Source organism: Rattus rattus, chromosome 14, assembly GCF_011064425.1.
Source record: "Rattus rattus isolate New Zealand chromosome 14, Rrattus_CSIRO_v1, whole genome shotgun sequence".
In the NCBI taxonomy this organism is placed as follows: domain Eukaryota; kingdom Metazoa; phylum Chordata; class Mammalia; order Rodentia; family Muridae; genus Rattus; species Rattus rattus.
In genome coordinates, this window is record NC_046167.1 from 73,687,172 (window position 1) to 73,706,029 (window position 18,858).

At 52.9% G+C, this 18,858-nt stretch overlaps 1 protein-coding gene across 2 annotated transcripts; it reads left to right on the top strand.

Moving 5' to 3' along the window:
- The first annotated feature begins 4,482 nt into the window (after window positions 1-4,482).
- On the top strand, window positions 4,483-18,179 carry Rgs14 (regulator of G protein signaling 14). 2 transcript variants are annotated; one of them, XM_032884401.1, is made up of 16 exons: window positions 4,483-4,561; window positions 4,737-4,960; window positions 11,557-11,578; window positions 11,835-12,013; window positions 12,340-12,432; window positions 12,515-12,658; window positions 12,967-13,110; window positions 13,238-13,340; window positions 13,620-13,732; window positions 14,401-14,604; window positions 16,336-16,412; window positions 16,610-16,736; window positions 16,828-16,909; window positions 17,018-17,064; window positions 17,146-17,260; window positions 17,493-18,179. In XM_032884401.1, exons 2-16 carry the CDS (start codon window positions 4,916-4,918, stop codon window positions 17,630-17,632), a joined length of 1,635 nt encoding a protein of 544 aa, XP_032740292.1. In that variant the 5' UTR covers window positions 4,483-4,561; window positions 4,737-4,915; the 3' UTR covers window positions 17,633-18,179. The 2 variants fall into 2 exon arrangements, with proteins under 2 accessions (XP_032740292.1, XP_032740293.1); XM_032884402.1 differs by lacking the exon at window positions 4,483-4,561 and having other exon boundaries at window positions 4,716-4,960.
- The last annotated feature ends 679 nt before the right edge of the window (window positions 18,180-18,858 follow it).

The following is an 18,858-nucleotide window of genomic DNA, read 5'->3' on the forward strand; positions in this document are numbered from 1 at the left end:
TTTGTGTTCGGTGAGAAGTATGCTTGCTAGTTTTATGTCAACGTGACACAGGCTATAGTCTTTTGAAAGAAGGGAACCTTTGAGTTGAGAAAATACCTCCATAAGATCTGGTTATAGAGCATTTTCTTAATTAGTGATTGATTCAGGAAGGGCCAGCCTATGGTGGTGAGTGGTACCAGCACTGGGCTGGTGATCCTGGGTTCTTTTAAAAACCAGTACAAAGCACTCTTCCATAGTCTCTGCATCAGCTCCTGCCTCCAATTTCCTGCCCTGTTTGAGTTCCTGTCCTGACTTCCTTTAGTGATGAACAGTGATATGGAAGTATAAGCCAAATAAACCCAATCCTCTCAAAGTTGCTTCTGGTCATGGTGTTTCAGTGTAGCAATAGTAACACTAAGACAAAGAACATTTTTTCCTAATATCTCCCATCTATAATTAGTTGAATGCACAGCTGTAGATCCTGCTGATATGAGGGTTATGTTTATAAACATATATTGTGTGTATGTGTGCACATACATACATAGAAAAAGAACTTACATGTACAACAAAGGCCCTCTGAGCACCCGCTTCAGAGATTTCCCTATACCCATGCAAACTAGGCTCTGGGCATTGCACTGAACTTCACTTGAGGCTGAGTTTGCCAGGGGCGGTCACAGCTGAGTCCCAGGAATGTAGAAAAGTGCACCTTGGAAGTAATTAAGTGTTGAAAGAGCATTTGTTCTAGAACCTCTCCCTGGGTCACAAAGAATGAAGAGTGGTTCATCCTGGATTTGTCTGAGAAGTCTCTCTCAGCAGAGGAAGTGGAGTTAGAGGCATGAACTTAAAAAGGAACACAGTGGTTTGGAGCAGATACGGAGTTCGTGGTATCTGGACGTGGTAGCACACTCCTGTAATCCCAACATTTGGGAAGCGGAGGCAGGAGGATCAGGAATCCACACTTACCCTCAGATCCATAAGAATCTTGAGACCCCCTGAGTGAGGGCTACTTGAGACTGTCTCAGTCCAACAAGCCAAGCTGTGGCAGTGGGAGGCTCGGTGGACAGGTGCCGTAATGGTCGGCTCTTCACTGTCAGCTTGGCTGGATTTACAATGACCTTTGACACACATCTCTGGGTGTGTCTATGAAGGGCAAGCGAATAGAGAAGCCTTATCCCATGTGCTGGCGTCCTGGACTGAAGGAAAAGGACAGAGCAAGCTATGTGACAGCACTCACCTCTGTCTGCTTTCTGTCCACATAACCAAGCAGGATGCCCCACAACCAGACAGACAGAGTGCTGTCCTCTGATCCGTCAAACGGGAGCGATTGAGTAGCATTCATATAAGTCCTAAGGACCAAATGAAGTCCTATTAGGAGAGGGCCTTGTAAACTATAAAGCACCCCATGAAATGCAGCCTGGTTCCGGGGCACAGCAGGTGGGTGGACTGCACTCAGGTCACATTAGCTCCCTCACAGGCAAGCTATTCACTCATTTATTCTAGGGCTGGGCACTGTCTTCATTAGGGTTTTACTGCTGCGAACAGATACCATGACCAAGGCAACTCTTTTTTTTTTTTTTTTTTCCGGAGCTGGGGACCGAACCCAGGACCTTGCGCTTGCTAGGCAAGCGCTCTACCACTGAGCCAAATCCCCAACCCCTCAAGGCAACTCTTATAAGGACAACATTTAGTTGGGGCTGGCTTACAGGTCAGAGGTTTCGTCCATTATCATCAAGTGGGATCCTGGCAGCATCCAGGCGGGCATGGGGCAGGCTGAGCTGAGAGCCTTCATCTGAAGGCTGCTAGCAGAATACTGACTTCCAGACAGCTAGGATCAGGGTCTAGTGCCCACAGTGATACACACCTACTCCAACAAGGCCACACCTCCTAATAATGCCACTCCCTGAGCCAAGCATATGCAAACCATCACAGGTATCAAACCTAGCATGTTGCACATCCCTACATAAGCCCAACCTTCCTCTCTAGTCTCATGAGCACTTTAGTAGCCCAGATTGCCAATCCTGACAACCCTGCTGCTTCAGCCTCCTGAGTGCTGGCATGAGCTGCTGCAGACGCTCTTGTTTGTTTGAGACAAGGTCGCTTGTAGCCTCACTGGCCTCAAGTTAGCTATATCACAGAGGATGACCTTGAACTCCTGCACCCTCTATTGCTGTGATTACAGGTGTGTACCACCATACTTTCCTTTTCTGCATGGGGGTCCAGGAGCAAGGTCTCCAGAAAGAGGTGGATAAAGTGGAGCTGTGATCGCTGCTGTAACAAACGGACTCTAATGTGTGCACTGGCACCAAGTTCACTTCTCAGGGCTCTCAGAATCATCCAAAGCTGGCGTTTGAGGCTCCAGTGCATAGACCCTGCTTCTCTCTTCTTGTGGCTTCACGATCCTCTGGGGTCTCACCATCTACTGTATCCAGCCAGGGAACAAACACATCCTGAGGCAGAAGAATTCTTTGAACTCAGAAGTTCAGGGCTCATCTAGGCAACAGAGTGGAACCTTAGGTCTGGTGATGGTGCAGTGGCTAAGAGCGGGTACTGCTCTTGTATAGGACCTGAGGCCAGTTTTGTACCCATGGCTCACATTGGCCTGTAACTTCAACTCGAGCGTATTAGAGGCTCGTGGCTTCCTCACACGCTGACACACGCACTCACATACCCCTACACAGAAATGTGCACAACGATAATGACAACAATGACAATAATAATAACTTCAAAAAACAAAACTAAACGAAATCAGAAGCTGGGGTGAGGGCAATGGGAAACCTAAGCGGGAGGTGTGCTATTCGCTACCAAGCCTGCGTTTTACCCCTGGGACCCACGTGGTGAGAGCAGAGAGCCAAGTCCTGAAAGCTGTCCTCTGGCCTCTGTGCCACAGTGTGACCGTGTACCCACGCACGGTAAGCTAATTAGGGAAACAAACTGTTTCAAAGACTGCTTCCTTTTACGCATATCGAAAGGCTAACTACTTGTTTTATTAATATTTGGAAATGTTGGTGGTGGAACCTTTGGACAGAAAGTACATCACGCAGGAGGTGGACCGGATAGGATGGGACGAGTGTCCTTTATAAGACAAGACAGGACAGAGTGTGCTTCCTTTCTCTTTGCTTCCTGACACAGATGGGCACAGCAAAAAGATGGCCATCAGCGAGCCAGAACTTGTCAGACCACAAGTGAGCTACTGCTTGAGCTTGGACACACCACTTCTGGAACGATGAGAATAGATCGGTGGTTGTCCCAGCCACCTGATTCATGGCATTTTTTTCCTAATAATTAAAAAAAATATTCTTATGTGTGTGACCGTTTTTGCCTGCCTGTGTGTCTGTGTACCACCTGCATGCCTGGTACCCTCAGAAGTCAGAAAAGGACATCGGGGTCCTCTGGAACTGAAGTCACGAGCAGTTGTGAGCCACCGTGTGGCTGCTGGGACTGGAACCTGGGTCCTCCGGAAGAGTAGCTAGTGTTCTTAACCCCTGAGCCATCCCTCTAGACCAGTGTGTTTTCGTTTCTTTGTTTGTTGACAGGGTATCATTATGTAGTCCTGGCTGGCCTTGTAGATGAGGCTGGCCTTGAATTGAGAGCTCCACCTGCCTCTTGGACATGGTATTTTTCTTATAGAGTCTGAGCTAAGACGGTTCTACAGGAAGGTGGGCTTTCTACATGAGTATGGCTTTTTTTAAAAAAGATTTATTTATTTTGTATATGAGTACACTGTAGCTGCCTTCAGACACAGCAGAAGAGGGCATCGGATCCTATCACAGATGGTTGTGAGCCACGATGTGGTTGCTGGGATTTGAACTCAGGACCTCTGGAAGAGCAGTCGGTGCTCTTAACCACTGAGCCATCTCCAGCCCCATGAATATGGCTTAATGACCCTCTTTGGTTTGGATGTGCCCAATCCACTCTGCTACCCTTCAGTGCATGCGTGCATGCCTGGTCCCTGGGTGTGACTACACATAGGCCTACACATAGGTATGCCTGTCATATGCTCCCATCCAAGGCACTATGCACTATCTACCTTATTTATATGTAGATATAGATACAGATACAGATACAGATACAGGTACAGGTACAGGTACAGATACAGGTACAGATTAGATCTCATGGAGCTAAGTCTGACCTCATACTATGTTTTCCCTGCCTCCGCCTCCCAAGTGCTGGCATTACATACATGTGGTACCACATACAGCTTCCCATGTGTATGTCTGAAGATTCATGACACAGCGTGCCCACGTGCACGGTCACACATGCAATGCATTCACCTCTTAGCTCACCTGGCCATCAGATGACAGCCTGGGGATAGCAGTCTCTCCCCGTGCAAAGGGTCTAAGCCAGGGGTGCTAAGCATGCACACGCCTGGGACATAGTAGGTAAATAAGTACTGAATGAAGCACGTACGTGAATGCCTAGGACCCAGTGCACATGTCCCGTGTCCATGGAAACCCCCACCAGACGACCTGTGCCACAAGTGCCTAGTCGTCTGAGCATGCACTTCTGTGTGCTGACACATCCTTGGAGCCTTCAGACTGAGCCAGACTCCAGGCTCCTCGCCGGGCACAAGGAGGCTCCTGCTGTGTGTTGGTGCTCGCATGGGGTGCAACCGAGGGTGCGTTGGCGGCATGTGTGTGTGTGCGTGAACGTGTGTGTGTGTGTGTGTGTGTGTGTGTGTGTGTGTGTATGTGTATGAGAGTAGGAAGAGGCATTCGCTCTCTTAGACCTTGCTTCTTTCTGTGGTTTGGTTTCTATAGAGACACTTCCTGTGGCAGAGAAAAGAGGTAGTGAGCTGGTGTTTCAGGATGTAAGGGCCCGGAGGAGCAGAGCGAGCTCTCTCCACTGCTTGCCCGCCACCCTGAGAGTGCTGGTCGGTGTTTCCACGATCCTTGTGGTGGGTGGCCCCCCGTGGAGGGGACCTGTGAGCAACGGAGGCATGCCAGGGAAGCCCAAGCACTTGGGTGTCCCCAACGGGCGCATGGTGAGTGTGGGCTCCGAGCCAGAGCCACAAGGAGGGGGTGGGCACACCCAGGGTGGAGTCCAGGAGGCACACCCGGCAGGTTGCCGAGGAGCCACAGGGGCTACCAGAAGGCTGGAGAAGTTGGGTACAGGCAGCTGCTGGCAGTCAGACCTGGTGCTGTCACCCAGGACCCTTCCGATGCCCCACTAGGAGTCTGGTGCAACCCCGGGGAGTAGCCCAGAGCACAGCGGGCATAGGTCTCTGGTTCCACATGCAGGTTGAACTCCTGCTTCCTCATCTGTTGCTGGGATCACTGGAGCTGATAGCACGGAGATCCAGTGGTCCTGTTGCTCCCTGGTCACTCCTAAAACTTCTCAAATCCTCTATCTCTGGCCCTCAGCCCTCCTCTCTTCACCTCATGCTCTAAGTGCCCAAGATAGGGTTTGAAGAGCAGCCCTTGCTGGGTCACTACATCAACCTGCTCCAGAGGCGGCCTGTCTGAACTAATGCTCTTTGGCAGCCTAGGATGGGTCGGTAAGGGCAGGATGGGAAGATCAGCTTTGTCCGTTCTATTCCTAGCTTCCAGGAAGGGGGAGGGATGTGCAACTTAGGCTAGGATGCCCTGCTTGCAGCCCTATCCCCTTACACCCTCTCTGGGCTGTTTAACTCCTGACTAGAGCTGTCCCGGAGTTTCTGTCTCTTCATTCATTCACCAAATGGGGCAGGCTGTGTTGAGCCTCCCTTTTCTCCTTAGGGACCTGGCTCACCTAGCAGGGTCACTAAAAAACTCCAGGGAGACCAAACACTGTCCTGGTAGCCCCTATTCTAAGGCTCCAGCCTAGAACCATGGGACAAAGCCAGTGGATCCAAAGTGACCTGGGACCCAGTTCTAGCTCTGTTGTCTTTTCCCAAGGAAGATCCTATCCTGTTTTGTCATCTTTAAAATGAAATAGAAATGGATCAATGTCCTGTTTGCTGAGTGGCAAAATGAATATGAGACCCTTGAAGCTTTGCAAAGGCCACAGAAGGGCCATCCCAATAGCCCCTGTCTTTCCGTCCCCTCTTTAAGAATCTCCCACCTCACCAAACAGTTCTTGCCTCTGCTCTACAGTTCCTAAGATTAGTTCTCATATCTCGCCCAGAAGCCCCTGACTGCCGGCACCGTGCTGTTTGGGTGGAAGGGAGACCGATTCCAAAAGTTAGCTCAGCCCCCACCCTACTTCCTCTACCACCAACCCAACTTAGAAAGTCCGTGGAGAGCCCACCCCCCTTGAACCCACCCTGGGCGGGCATCGCAATTGGCTTGCTCCTCTCTAGGTGACTTGGCCATGGGGCCATGGAGAAATAGCCCAGGCCCTCCACAAAAGAATAGCTGGATTGATGCTTCTGGGACAGAACCCAGAACTACCCGCCAGCTGAGAGGGCTGGAGACAGACCCAGCCTGTCCCTCCTGTGTCAGCCCATGGCTTCTCTATCCAAAGTCATTCAGAGTAAAGTACAGGCTGGATCCTGCCAAGCCCACAGCTGCCCCAGATCCTCTCAGTGATTGTCACATATGTTTGTTTGGATAAGTTCTGAGTCCTCTGTATGGCCCTTGAGACCTCATGATTCACAGATGTCTACTTACTGGACAGTGGGCAGCTTTGTGAGGCCATACTAGGCTGGGGCAGGGATGAGAAGACAGGCACTGATGACTTTGATGTAGATGTGAATGGAGAGGGGCCTGTGGGTGACGTGTCCAGCTGTTATCAAACGGGGAGGCTCAGGGGATATACTGTTGATATGCTGTCGAGCAGAAGGGTCGCCATTTGCACACACACACACCCCGTGAGTCCCCCAGCACTGTCCGGCTCTGGCTCCTCCCCATCCCCCACCGTTCCTTGCCGAGGCAGTGTCAATCATGAGCCTCATCCTTCTGGCAATCAGCTGTCACTTAGAGAGGCTCCTAACCCCCTCCCAGAGAAATCGTCACTCGGTACCAGCTGCCACTTGGTTTGCGCACTCACTCATACATTCCCTCGGGGGCTCCTCTGGGTTGTCCTACCCTGAGCACGGAAGACCCAGGTCCCAGACCCCAGTTAGCACCAGTTAGCCAGGCATGAGAGACATGAGTGAAGAGCACTGGAAAACACTTCTGGTTTTGGGAGGAGCCATAGGTGAGAGGTGGAGAAAGCCCGAGAAGAATCTGGCAAGGGAAACAATCTTCTCCACTAACATCCAACTCGGTAGAAGATGGTCCTTAAAGCACATGCAAGCTAGAGAGGGAATGGCCCCGAGGGATATTTGTACACAGGAAAACGCACAGGAATGGTGGAGGGCTATGCCACCAAGGGAGTCCGTGAGATTAACTTCCTAATTGGAAGAAAAGAATCATAGCTCTCTTTCTGGAAATGCAGAGTTGGTCCTGCTACATACTCTGGCAAAGAGACCTAAGAGAAGCCCGTGTGCCTCTGAGTTCCTGGTGTGCTACTCAGGGTCAGGGAGGGCAGGTCAGGGGTATGTTATAGAAAGGCCGTCTTGGAGAAAGCTCTATGGAGCTGGCTCAAGGAGAGGGGATCAGGCACCTAGGGTTGTATGCACATCCATAGAGTGAGACGAGACCTCAGGTCATGTGATCAGCTCTGGAAAGGCACCAGAGACACGGGTGAGAGTGCTGGAATAAAGGTCTGATTTGAGGAAGAGTTGTGATAAGGGACAGTGAAAGCCTGGGGTATCTATCAGTTGATTGCTCTCTGAATCCTCTACGGACACAGCTCAAGAGGAGTCCCTAGACCTCACCAATGGAGACCTCACCCATCTGTGCCCAAGGGCTACAAGCCCTGGACCTCCAAGCTCTCTTATCTATAAGAGAGGTGGTCAGGCTGGGTGCAGTGACTTACACCTGTAATCCCAAAGCTCTGAAGGCAGAAGCAGATGGATCCTCTGGAAACTAAAGGCCAGCCAGGGCTACAGAGGGGGTACCAGGCCAGCCAGGGCTACAGAGGGGGTACCAGGCCAGTCAGGGCTACAGAGGGGGTGCCAGGCCAGCCAGGGCTACAAGGGGTACCAGACCAACCAGGGCTACATAGAGAGTGCTAAGCCAACCAAGGGCTACAAAGGGGGTACCAGACCAGCCAGGGCAACGAGGGGGTACCAGGCCAACCAGGGCTACAGAGGGGGTGCCAGGCCAGCCAGGGCTACAAGGGGGTACCAGGCCAACCAGGGTTACAGAGGGGGTGTCAGGCCAGCCAGGGGTACAGAGGGAGACCCCGTTTCAAATATGTATCTGGAAGCAACACGGGGAAACCTGGTGAAGTCTTCAGATTCCATCACTGACAGGCAAGCTTGGCATGGAATATTACCTCTGTCCCTTCTCAACTGTATAACTGGTCTGGGCCTCAGGTCCCTTGCCTGTAAAACAAGGACAATAAGATCTGCTACAGGGGGCAGAGGTGTTGAGTGTGGCGTAAGACTACAGGTTGCTTATAACAACAGCTGCATCAGGAAACTTGAGGTCCCCCCACCCCCCAGCGTCCTCAGGTACCAGAAGCTCCTTTAGAGCCACTTCCTAAGAACCAAGCATGACAAATTCAAGCCAGAGCCCCGCTAAGGGTTGGGAGTGTCACCCGCCACCACACCCTTCCTAGTCCTTTCTTCCTCTTTTCCTCCATTCACTCAACAGGGCTCATCCAGCAGAGGTAAGAATCGGGGTCACTGCTGAACCCAACTTCTCCATGCCTCGTAGCCTGTGTAAGTCACAGCTGCGACGGTGCTCTGACTACGGTTGTCCCCCACCACTTCCAGCAGCCCCCCCAGAGGCTGGGAATCTGCACCTAGCGCTCCACTTGGGGAAATGGGATCAAGTAATGCCAGTTATTTCAGATTCTCAAATGACTGGGCAGGAATTGGGCTCCATTCTTCCCCCTCCTGTCAGCTCAATATTCCTGTCCCTCTTCCAGTTCTGTCCCAGTTGCATTTTCAACAAAAGAAGTTGGACCTGGGAGCCTGGCACCTGGGCCAGCCAGCTTAGTCAAGATTGTTTAAGCAGAGGGTCAAAGAGGGCACCCCTGGGGCAGGGATTTCAGATAGACTCCTTCCCAACAAGACCTGCCCTCCAGGAGCTACCAGGCTGCGGGCACGAGAGGTCCAGGCATGAGTAGACATAAGGGGGATGTGAAGACCAGCATTGGGGGACAGCTGATGATAGGTAGGGATCCAGGAGCAGTGCCAGGGGTATAGAAGCAAGTACTCGGGCAAAGGAAACAGCAAAACAGGAAGCAGGGGTGTGGGGGAAAATAGAAGTTTGATAAAGTGTAGGGTGGAATCGAGGAGGAGGCAAATGCTGTTGGAGGGGCTCATTAGTCAGGTACAGGTAGGGTGTAACTGTAACTTGGCAACAGCAATCCTACTGAGGCAGGCAAGGAATTGAGTCCAGGGTGGAACAGTGGGGAGGGAAAGGCTTGGAGAAAACCACCTAAAGCCAGCCCCACTTCAGGACATAGTTAATTAAAGAGGACATAGAAATAAAACCCCTGAGAGCCAAATCAAACCCTAGTGAGGATCCTTGGAGAGGCTAAGGCAGTGCACAGAGAGGGGGACCTGCACCAGAGAGGGGGGAGGACCGCTCTGAAGCTCCACAGCTGCAGGTCTGTAGCAGCTGGGGGAGGAAGACAGCAGTGGGGTGCAGGCAGGTGTTGGGGAAGAAAATAGCAGGCTGCCTAGGGACCTCAGGCGTGGTGAAGGACCTCCCACCCTAGGAGTCAGATGTGCTTCCCTCAGCTGAGAGAGGTGAAGACCTTGGAAGGAGACATGGTTCTAACGATGAGAGGCATCCGGAGGAGTGTGAGACACAGTGTGGGGAGGTGGGAGGGAAGAGGCCCCAGAGCGTGATGTTCTGGGGAGCCGGTCCCACACCCAGCTCAGGTAATTGCAAACTTTCTCTCTTGCTCAACCCCCATGCAAGGTTGTAAAAAAAAAAAAAATGCAGAGCTAAGATTTGAACCTTCATCTCGAGAGTTCAGACGATTGTGCCCTTTGCCCTCCAGCTCGGTAACAAACCCAAACACCTGGCAGCATGGGACCATGGGTATCGATGCAGCAACGGTGTCTGTAATGTTCTAGAATATTGACTAGACCCCACGAAGTGTTGTCAAGCTCCCTCTGTGTGTTTAACTCACTCGAATGAAGCAGTCCTTTTCGGGGTCACTGTTTGCCCAACTTTTAGAGAGCATGGACTAAGGTAAAAACACTCCTGAGTACTCTTCCCAAGGTCACAGAGCACAAAGTTTGAATCCAAGCAGTCTGGGCATCGATTGCTTCCCACTGCTTCCAAAGAACATAGATGTATCAGACTGGCCCCAGAGTCCCTTGGATGCTACTTTGAGAAGATGCTCGGGAGAAGAAAATGGACCCTGTGGACCCTCTTAATTTTTAAACATATGAGGCCCCTTTAAACTTATTTTTCCCTGGAGGCCAAATCATACTCTACAATGTCCTGCAAGCCAGTCCTGCCTTCCACATGACCAGGTGCTCTGAGGGTAGGGGTGGAGAGTGGAGAGCAGTTTGGGGGGGTGTCCCACGCTTGCTTCCAGTAGGATGAGAAAAGGGGCATGCCAGGGGTTTCTATGACAGGGCCTAGTGGAATGTGGGAGGTAAAGGAAGTCAGAGGTGCAGGAGTCTAAGTGATAGAAAAAAAGATAGGGTTCAAAGCTATTTCAGAACTTTCACGGTGGGGATGGAGGAGTGCCCATTGGAGACTGGCTGAGTTTGAACATAGGGAGACAGGTATGGGCCAGGAGCTGGCTGAGTGTGGCCCAGAACAGAACCAGGAGAGGGGATGGCCCACCCTGCATGGGTAGGGGTCTACAGAGGAGCCTGGAAACTTCTGGAGAGGCAGGAAGGGAACCAAGAGAAGCCATTGCAAGAACCCCTTCAAGGTGATGGTGGGAAGTTCCGTTTGACTCAGATTCCTAGAGAAGCCGGGGTTAGAATGCATCGTAGGAGAGAATGAATGGAGTTGGTGTGAATGACAGTGCTCCCATCATGGCTCCCTGGACCAGCACCAGAATTACCCAGAAGCCTGTGAGAAATGGAGATCTTCAAGCCCCATCCTGGATCTACTAAATCTGAATGTCAGGGTGGACCCTCCTGGCCACTCCACTAAAGTCTGAGGGACTCTGCTCTGTGCCATAAAGCCAGTGTCCCATGCTGTGCCCACGGGAGGGTGGGATGAGATCACTTGCTACAGAAACATCTTTCCTCCCTCAAACACAAGATCAGTGTCGCAAGTGGGCTGCTGGGTCCAAATCCTTACAGACAGTACCACTGGAAGAAGAAAGGTTGAAGCCCAAGCACGCCTGGGCTCACCCAGCAGGGGCTGAGAGAGAGAAGGGAACCAGGGGCCGCTAGAAAGCACCCTGAGTAAGTCCCAGCACACAGCGGTTGCCACACGATGGAAAGGGGTCCAGGAAAGCCTGAACAAAACCCTAGGCAGTGATGACTATCTGGAGCCAGTCAGCTTTACTCTCTAGGGAGAGAACACAGTCCCAGCTCTCTGAGGGTCCGCCTGGTGTGGCTCCTTAAAACATCTCACAGGGCTTTGTGGGGCTCTACTCTGATCTACTTTGGGTCTCTCCTAGGTCCTGGCTGTCTCTGATGGAGGTGAGTAGTAACAGATGTGTGGATCTGAGAAGGAGGAAAGAAGGGGGGAGGGGGAAGGAGGGAAGAAGGAGGAGGGGGAGGGAGGCAAAGAGGGAGGGAGGTACAGGGAGGTGGAAATGGGGGGGGGGACACTCCCAGCCACTTGTTGATCTCTGAGGTAATCAGACCTGCAGAGTAGATGCCTGCCTTGGAGGGGGACTGGGCCACAGGCTGAGGAAGGAGAAGGGCTCACCCTAACTTGTCCATCTCTCTGCAGAACTGACCAGCACATCAGGTTCCCAGGCCCAGGGTGAGGGCAGAGGCAGCTCCCTCAGCATCCACAGCCTCCCCAGTGGCCCCAGCAGCCCCTTCTCCACTGACGAGCAGCCTGTGGCCAGCTGGGCCCAGTCCTTTGAGCGGCTGCTGCAAGACCCACGCGGTCTGGCTTACTTCACTGTAAGCCCTGGGGTGGGATGCAATGGGGGAGGGCAGGTGCCACTGCAGGAAGGGGGTGCTGGAGGGGACATAGACAAGGCTTCAGGTTGGCCGGAGTGCTGCTTCTCTCTGTGGTCCCTGTCTTTGGCACTCTTTCCCTCATCACCAAGCTGGGAACTCTCCCTTCTTGTCCTCATCTCTGTTTCTTGTTCTCTTCCGGTATCCCAGATCTGGCACCATCTGTCTGTCTGTCTGGTCTTTTGGCCTCCGTGTCTGTCCCAGTCTTAGAACACGTCCCTGAATCAGCCTGTGTCTGAAGGCCTTCCTTCCCCTTCTCCTCACGCCAGGAGTTCCTGAAGAAGGAATTCAGCGCCGAGAATGTAACTTTCTGGCAAGCCTGCGAGCGTTTCCAACAGATCCCAGCCAGCGACACCAAGCAGGTGGAGAGAAAAATGGGACGGACGGGTGGGGGCTAGGGCCGGGGGCATGCCCACTTACCTCTTTCGGTCCCTCATCCTCCAGCTAGCTCAGGAGGCCCACAACATCTACCATGAGTTCCTGTCCAGCCAGGCGCTGAGCCCAGTGAACATCGACCGACAGGCCTGGCTTAGTGAGGAGGTGCTGGCCCAGCCCAGGCCCGATATGTTCCGAGCACAGCAGCTTCAGGTGAGGGGGCCAGGAGGCAAGGACAGGCTGAGAAGGGACATCAATGGACCACTCAAAAGGACCAGATTCAGGGGCAGAGTCAGAGGGGAAGGGGCAAAAGCAGTGAAGGATGGGTTGGGGCAGGGTCAAGAGTAGGGGCGGGTCTCAGACTCCAGGAAAATGACCGGCATTGGGAAGGCAGGATTTGGGGCTCCCCTACTTGGACTGGCTAGGGCGGGACCTAGGACAAGAGAGGTACAGGCAGAACGTCCAGCCCTCCACTATCCTCTCCTGGTGCCAATCACCACTCACGTCCGCTGGCCGAGCAGATCTTCAATTTGATGAAGTTCGACAGCTATGCGCGCTTCGTCAAATCCCCGCTGTACCAAGAGTGCCTGCTGGCCGAGGCCGAGGGACGCCCCCTGCGGGAACCTGGATCCTCACACCTCGGGAGCCCGGACACCGCGAGGAAGGTGCGGACAGGGGTGGCAAGGGGCAGGGCGGGGGCTGTGAACAGTCCCATGAAGGGTCTTCCCAGACCTAGATACGTTTGTGGGACTGGGGCGCTGCTCCGCACCAGAGTCTTCCCTGTATCCCCAGAAGCCAAAGCTGAAGCCTGGAAAGTCACTGCCGCTCGGTGTGGAAGAGTTGGGGCAGCTGCCGCTTGTTGAGGGCCGCCCTCTCCGCAAGTCCTTTCGTAGAGGTGAGATCCGAACCTGGTCCTAGAACGGTGTGGCCAGGAATGTTGGCTACGCCCCTTTCTTCCTACCTGACCCAGTCTGCAATAAGGCAAAACCTAAACCCCCAACGTAGGTTCTTGAGAACGCCTAGCTTCTCCAGGAGGCTACACGGAAACACACCCAGGGACCCACACGCTTTAAGTCCTCGAGCGATAGCTTCAAACAGGGCCCATCGAAAGGGAGGGCCCTGTCAGAGCGATGGTGAGAGAAAGCAAGCCTCTTCATTGCTGACTTTCCCTTAGAGATGCCGGGTGGAGCCGTGAATTCGGCCCTGCGACGAGAGTCTCAGGGGTCCCTGAATTCTTCCGCGAGTCTGGACCTGGGCTTCCTTGCCTTTGTGAGCAGCAAATCCGAGGTGAGTGGCCTTTGAGAGAAGGTGCCGTCTGGTTAGGACCACTGCTAGTTCTCTTCATGGGTTCCCAGCATTCACAGTGGACAGCTACGCTTCCACTCCTAGCTTGTGCCACAGAGCCATCGCCTGACGCTCCCTTTCTCTCTGTGCCAGACACAGTGCTCTCTGTACATACTATGGAGGCATAGCCTCAGCTAGGAGATGTGCGCATGCGTGGGTGCCTCAGCGCATCGTGTGTGTGTGTGTGTGGCTAGTTAGGGAGCTGTCTTTGAGTGTCCAAATGTTTTTGGGTTTTTTTTGGGAGGGTTGTTTTTTTTGGGGGGGGGAGTTGATTTGTTTGTTGTTTGTTTTGTTTCTTGTTTTCTTGCTGTTGCTTTTTGTTTTTGTTTTTTGTTTTTGTTTTTGTTTTTTGAGATAGGGTTTCTCTGGGTAGCCCTCGCTGTCCTGGAACTCACTCTGTAAGCCAGGCATGTTTTGAACTCAGAGATCTGCCTGCCTTTGCTTCCAAGTACTAGGAGCAAAGTCATGTGCCACCATGCCTTGGCTGAGTGTCTGGATGTTTGAGTGAACACGTGTTTCTGGAGCAAGACACGTCTTCGCCTGTTTCCAAGTGTACACGCGAGTGTCCCAGCTTGCCTTCACGTGTATACTCTGTTCTCGTTCACAACCAGAGCCACCGGAAGAGCCTTGGAAGTGGAGAGGGTGAGAGCGAAAGCCGGCCCGGGAAGTACTGCTGCGTGTATCTACCTGACGGCACGGCCTCCTTGGCCCTGGCTCGACCTGGCCTCACCATCCGTGACATGCTGGCAGGCATCTGTGAGAAGAGAGGCCTCTCTCTACCTGACATTAAGGTCTACCTGGTGGGCAAAGAACAGGTGCGAGCATGGCCGGCCCCAACTCTTGCTTCCTTTCTGATCATGACATAGTTCTTTTCCTAATCCTCTGCCCCGCCCCCCATTCTAAATTCACTCTCTATTACTAACACCTTCCTACCTTGTTCGTGTACCTTATTCCTACTCCTGTGTCCAAGTCTGCATGGGTCCCAGTATTAAGTCCTCATTCATTCTCAGACACGTGCCCATATCCCACAAAAATCTCACTCGCACACAAACCCACCCCATCATCTTGGCTCCCAGCTTCCCCCACCCCCCTACTCTGATGGTTTCCAGGAGGTAAAACTGGGGAGAGGGTCCTCCACCCCCCACAGTTCACACTGACATCCCCACAGACCCACCCCTGAGGTTACGAATGGGCGATTTCCTCGCCTCTGTGACCAGAAGTTTCTCTGAGCCTAATCCCCAAACGCTTCCATGAGCACAACTGAGCATTAAGCTTCAAGGTCTAGGGAAACTTGTTTTTAAGCCACCCTATAAGAGGGTGCCACCATGTCGGCAGGTTCCAGGGGGAGCAACGCTGCTCCAGGGGAAGTGACAGGAAGTCATTCAAGCCCCAAGAGGCAGCCAATGTATATGAAGTGAACTGGCTCGGAGGCTGTGTTCTGCTAGGTCCAGGCTGCAGGCAAGCCAGGCGAGAGGCGAGTGAAAACCTCCAGAAAGTCCCTTCCGGGGAAGGTGGCAAGTCTGGTCAGAGGACTTGGAGAGAAGCAGCAGCTAAGGAAGGCAGAGAACAGTTTGTCTGGGGGGGACGGTAGGGAGAGGACACTCCAGAGGGAGGGAAGGAGGTGTTTGCAGGGTATACTTAAGGACCTGGGGTGTGGGGGTATTAGGGCAGCAATGGGAGGCGCTCTGCCCACTTTCTTAGACCACCAGCACAGCTGCCAACAGCCCAGATGGGATTCTGTGCGTGCTAAATATAACTCTGCCACCCACCTTCCACCTGTTCCCGTGGCACAGCGCAGGCCCACTGTCTGGGAGAGTCTCCACGCTCCCTTTTAAGCTCTCGCCCTACACGTTTTGTGCTGGTACAGACAATAGGCTTGTCTGTCTCCCTACTGTGTGTCGGGACTATACTGAATGCTTTTCATCTTTCTGGTCGGATGTATGTGGTGGGGGTGGGGCAGATCTGGGCATCAAGGAGGCAAGAGACAAGGCCCAGAGGGCTAAAAAAGGCCAGGGGTGATGGGAAATGTGTCAGGTATGTGAGTTTCCCATACCTGAAGGAAGGGAACCAGGACCCAAGCTTCATCCTTACTGAGTCCCCATTAACTTGCATGCCCACATCCCTCTATTTCTGGGAGCCAGATTCTTTCCCAAGCCTCCGCCAGCATTCCCAAGCATCTTCTGCTCCTTTCTTTCTTTTTTCTTTTTCCAGTAGGGTCTTACTGTATGGTCCTGGCTATCCTAGGACTTACTATGTTGTCCAGGCTGGCCTTAAACTCCATTAGTCTCTGCCTCCTAAGTGCTGGGGATAAAGTTGTGACCATGCCATCGTGCCCAGGGAATCTTCCACTCTTCAGACCCCTTAGCCTTGGTTGTATCAGGCTTAAACTTCACTAGTCCCCACCCCATCTGCCTCTTCAGCCCTCTGTTACTCATGGGTTGGTCCTTCTGATCTTTAGGGTACCACACAGGAAGAAATGATAGTGTCCTCAGGGGATGGTTTGGGGTGGATGGAGGGGATTCTTAGACCCTGCCTGGCATCTGCAGAAGGCCCTGGTCCTGGATCAGGATTGCACCGTGCTGGCAGACCAGGAAGTGCGACTGGAAAACAGGATCACCTTCCAGTGAGTGCCCTTACCCTAAATCTCAGTCTAGTGGTCCCCAAATCTCAGATCTCATTCTGGGCAGAGAGCTCTGCCCCTAGGTTAAACCCCCACCCCCAAACTGTTCCACTCTCTGGTTCAGCTTTGTCCCCTCTGGGCTTATTTTGGGAAAGGGGGTCTGGGTTTCCATCAGCCTGCAGCTGTAGGGTCCTGTGCAGGCTGGAGTTGGTCGGCCTGGAGCGTGTGGTACGGATCTCTGCTAAGCCCACCAAGCGTCTGCAGGAGGCGCTGCAGCCTATCTTGGCCAAGCACGGCCTGAGCCTGGATCAGGTGGTCCTACACAGGGTAAGTGGTGTAGCTGTGGGTCAAGGGACAGTCAGAGCAGCAGGGAAGGTTTTGTGGTCAAGCCCACAAGCTGCTTAACCTCTTTCTGTAGCCAGGAGAGAAGCAGCTAGTGGATTTGGAGAATCTAGTGAGCTCAGTGGCCTCACAGACACTGGTTTTGGACACTCTTCCAGGTAAGTGATGTTTATACCCTGGGACTTGGTTTCCCAGTGTGCCTCTGGCACAGGAGGAGGGGCTTCTGAGAGGAAGACCAAACCCAACAGTGGTGCTGTCCATTATAGATGCAAAGACAAGGGAAGCCAGCAGCATACCTCCCTGCCGCAGCCAGGTAATGGAGAGCCTCCAGGCCCCTTTTCTACTCTCTTCTTCTCCCCTCCTAGTTGTGTCCCTGACCCCCACTTTCTTGCAGGGATGCCTCCCTAGAACCCAGACCAAGGACAGTCACCTTCCTCCACTGTCCTCCAGTTTGTCGGTAGAAGATGCCAGTGGTTCTACTGGGAAACGACAGACCTGCGACATTGAAGGTGAGGATAATGGGAGTTATGGGGTTCGAGGGGTGAGGGAAGTGGATTGAGGATCATTGAGGGTGAGTGGCATCAGAGAGGCCTAAGCTAAGGCTGGGGCTAAAGGCCATTGGCACTGGAAGATACTGATAGTCTGGGGCCAGGGGGCTGTGGTCATAGCAGGCAGCAGAATGGAGAAACATTAGTGTAGGTGCTTTGGCCATATGGGCCCTGACTCTGTGGCTACCCCCAGGCCTAGTGGAGCTGCTGAATCGTGTGCAGAGCAGCGGGGCCCATGACCAGAGGGGACTTCTTCGCAAAGAGGACCTGGTCCTTCCAGAATTTCTGCAGCTTCCTTCCCAAAGACCAGGTTCTCAGGAGGCTCCACCATAGACTGAACCAACTACTCAGCCCAGGGAGGGCCCTTCAGACTCCACCATCCACTCGGTCCTCTGACACCTGTGTAACAATCCAGGCTGTCTGCATGGTGCCTGGGCAAACCAAGCATGCCACGGGTCTGTGCTGCATGCCCTGTCTGGACCAGGAGTGTCTTTGGTCCCTTTCTGCTGTGGGCAGGCCCACAGAAAGGGCCAGGAAGGGGTGACTACTTGTTCTCTCATAGGTTTACCTACCAATTCCTCACAGTAGGCCATCAAGGGGAGGTGGGCCTTGTCCCTTGGCGTAAGCATACTGAACACGGAGAGGTGACTTTGGCAGTGCCAGCCTCCTGACTTGTTCTAGGCTTTAGCAGGGGGCAGGAAGGAGGGGCTGGCCCCTCCTTAAAGAGTTGGTGTAAGAAAGACCTGGGTGTACTACTGGGCAACCCCTCCCTCCATCCACAGACTCTGCTGTACATATGGATTTTATGGTTGGCTTGGGGCAGCTGGGTTTGTCCTGGATGTATGATACTGTTCTAATAATAATTATTATTATTCAGCCACGAGGTGTCTTTCTTGTATGCCACTCTGCCCTGTGTAGTCTCACTACCCCGCTGCCTCTGTGCCAGGCCAGGACGTTTTGGGGAACCTTAGTGTATACCTCCTCACTTCTTGTTTTCAGAATCTCTCTCCCCAAGTCATAGGATATAGAAGGCAGGGAGGGGGGCAGAATGGAGAGGGAGAGAGCGCCACCCCCCACCCCCTACTGTTCTTGGCCATCACCCAGCTGCTCCACAGTGTCCATGGGATATGAATGTATCCTTTTTGTTTCTGTTCTGTTTCCGTTGGGGATACAATGTATCTCTACATACAATACAATGTTTCTCTACATACGCACAATGTGTCTCTGCATATGATACAATGTTTCTCTACATACACACAATGGATCTCTGCATACGATACAGTGTATCTCTACATACCAAAGGCTCCTTGTGATGCATGGAAAGCTTTTATGTGGGACTAGGCTGGGCTGCGTATTTTTTCTCATCTGCCTTGGCTGGCTGGTAGCCCATCTCTAGGCAGCCAGGAAAGGCGGGGAGGGAAGGAAAGAGGGCTTCTCAGAGAGTCTCAGCCTCCAGGAGAGAAACCCAACCTGGTCCCACCTAGGGAGGTAAGTGTGAAGGAAGCTAGGGGCTAGGTGGTTTGAGGAATAGGGCAGAGCCCTGCATGCAGGAGACTCTG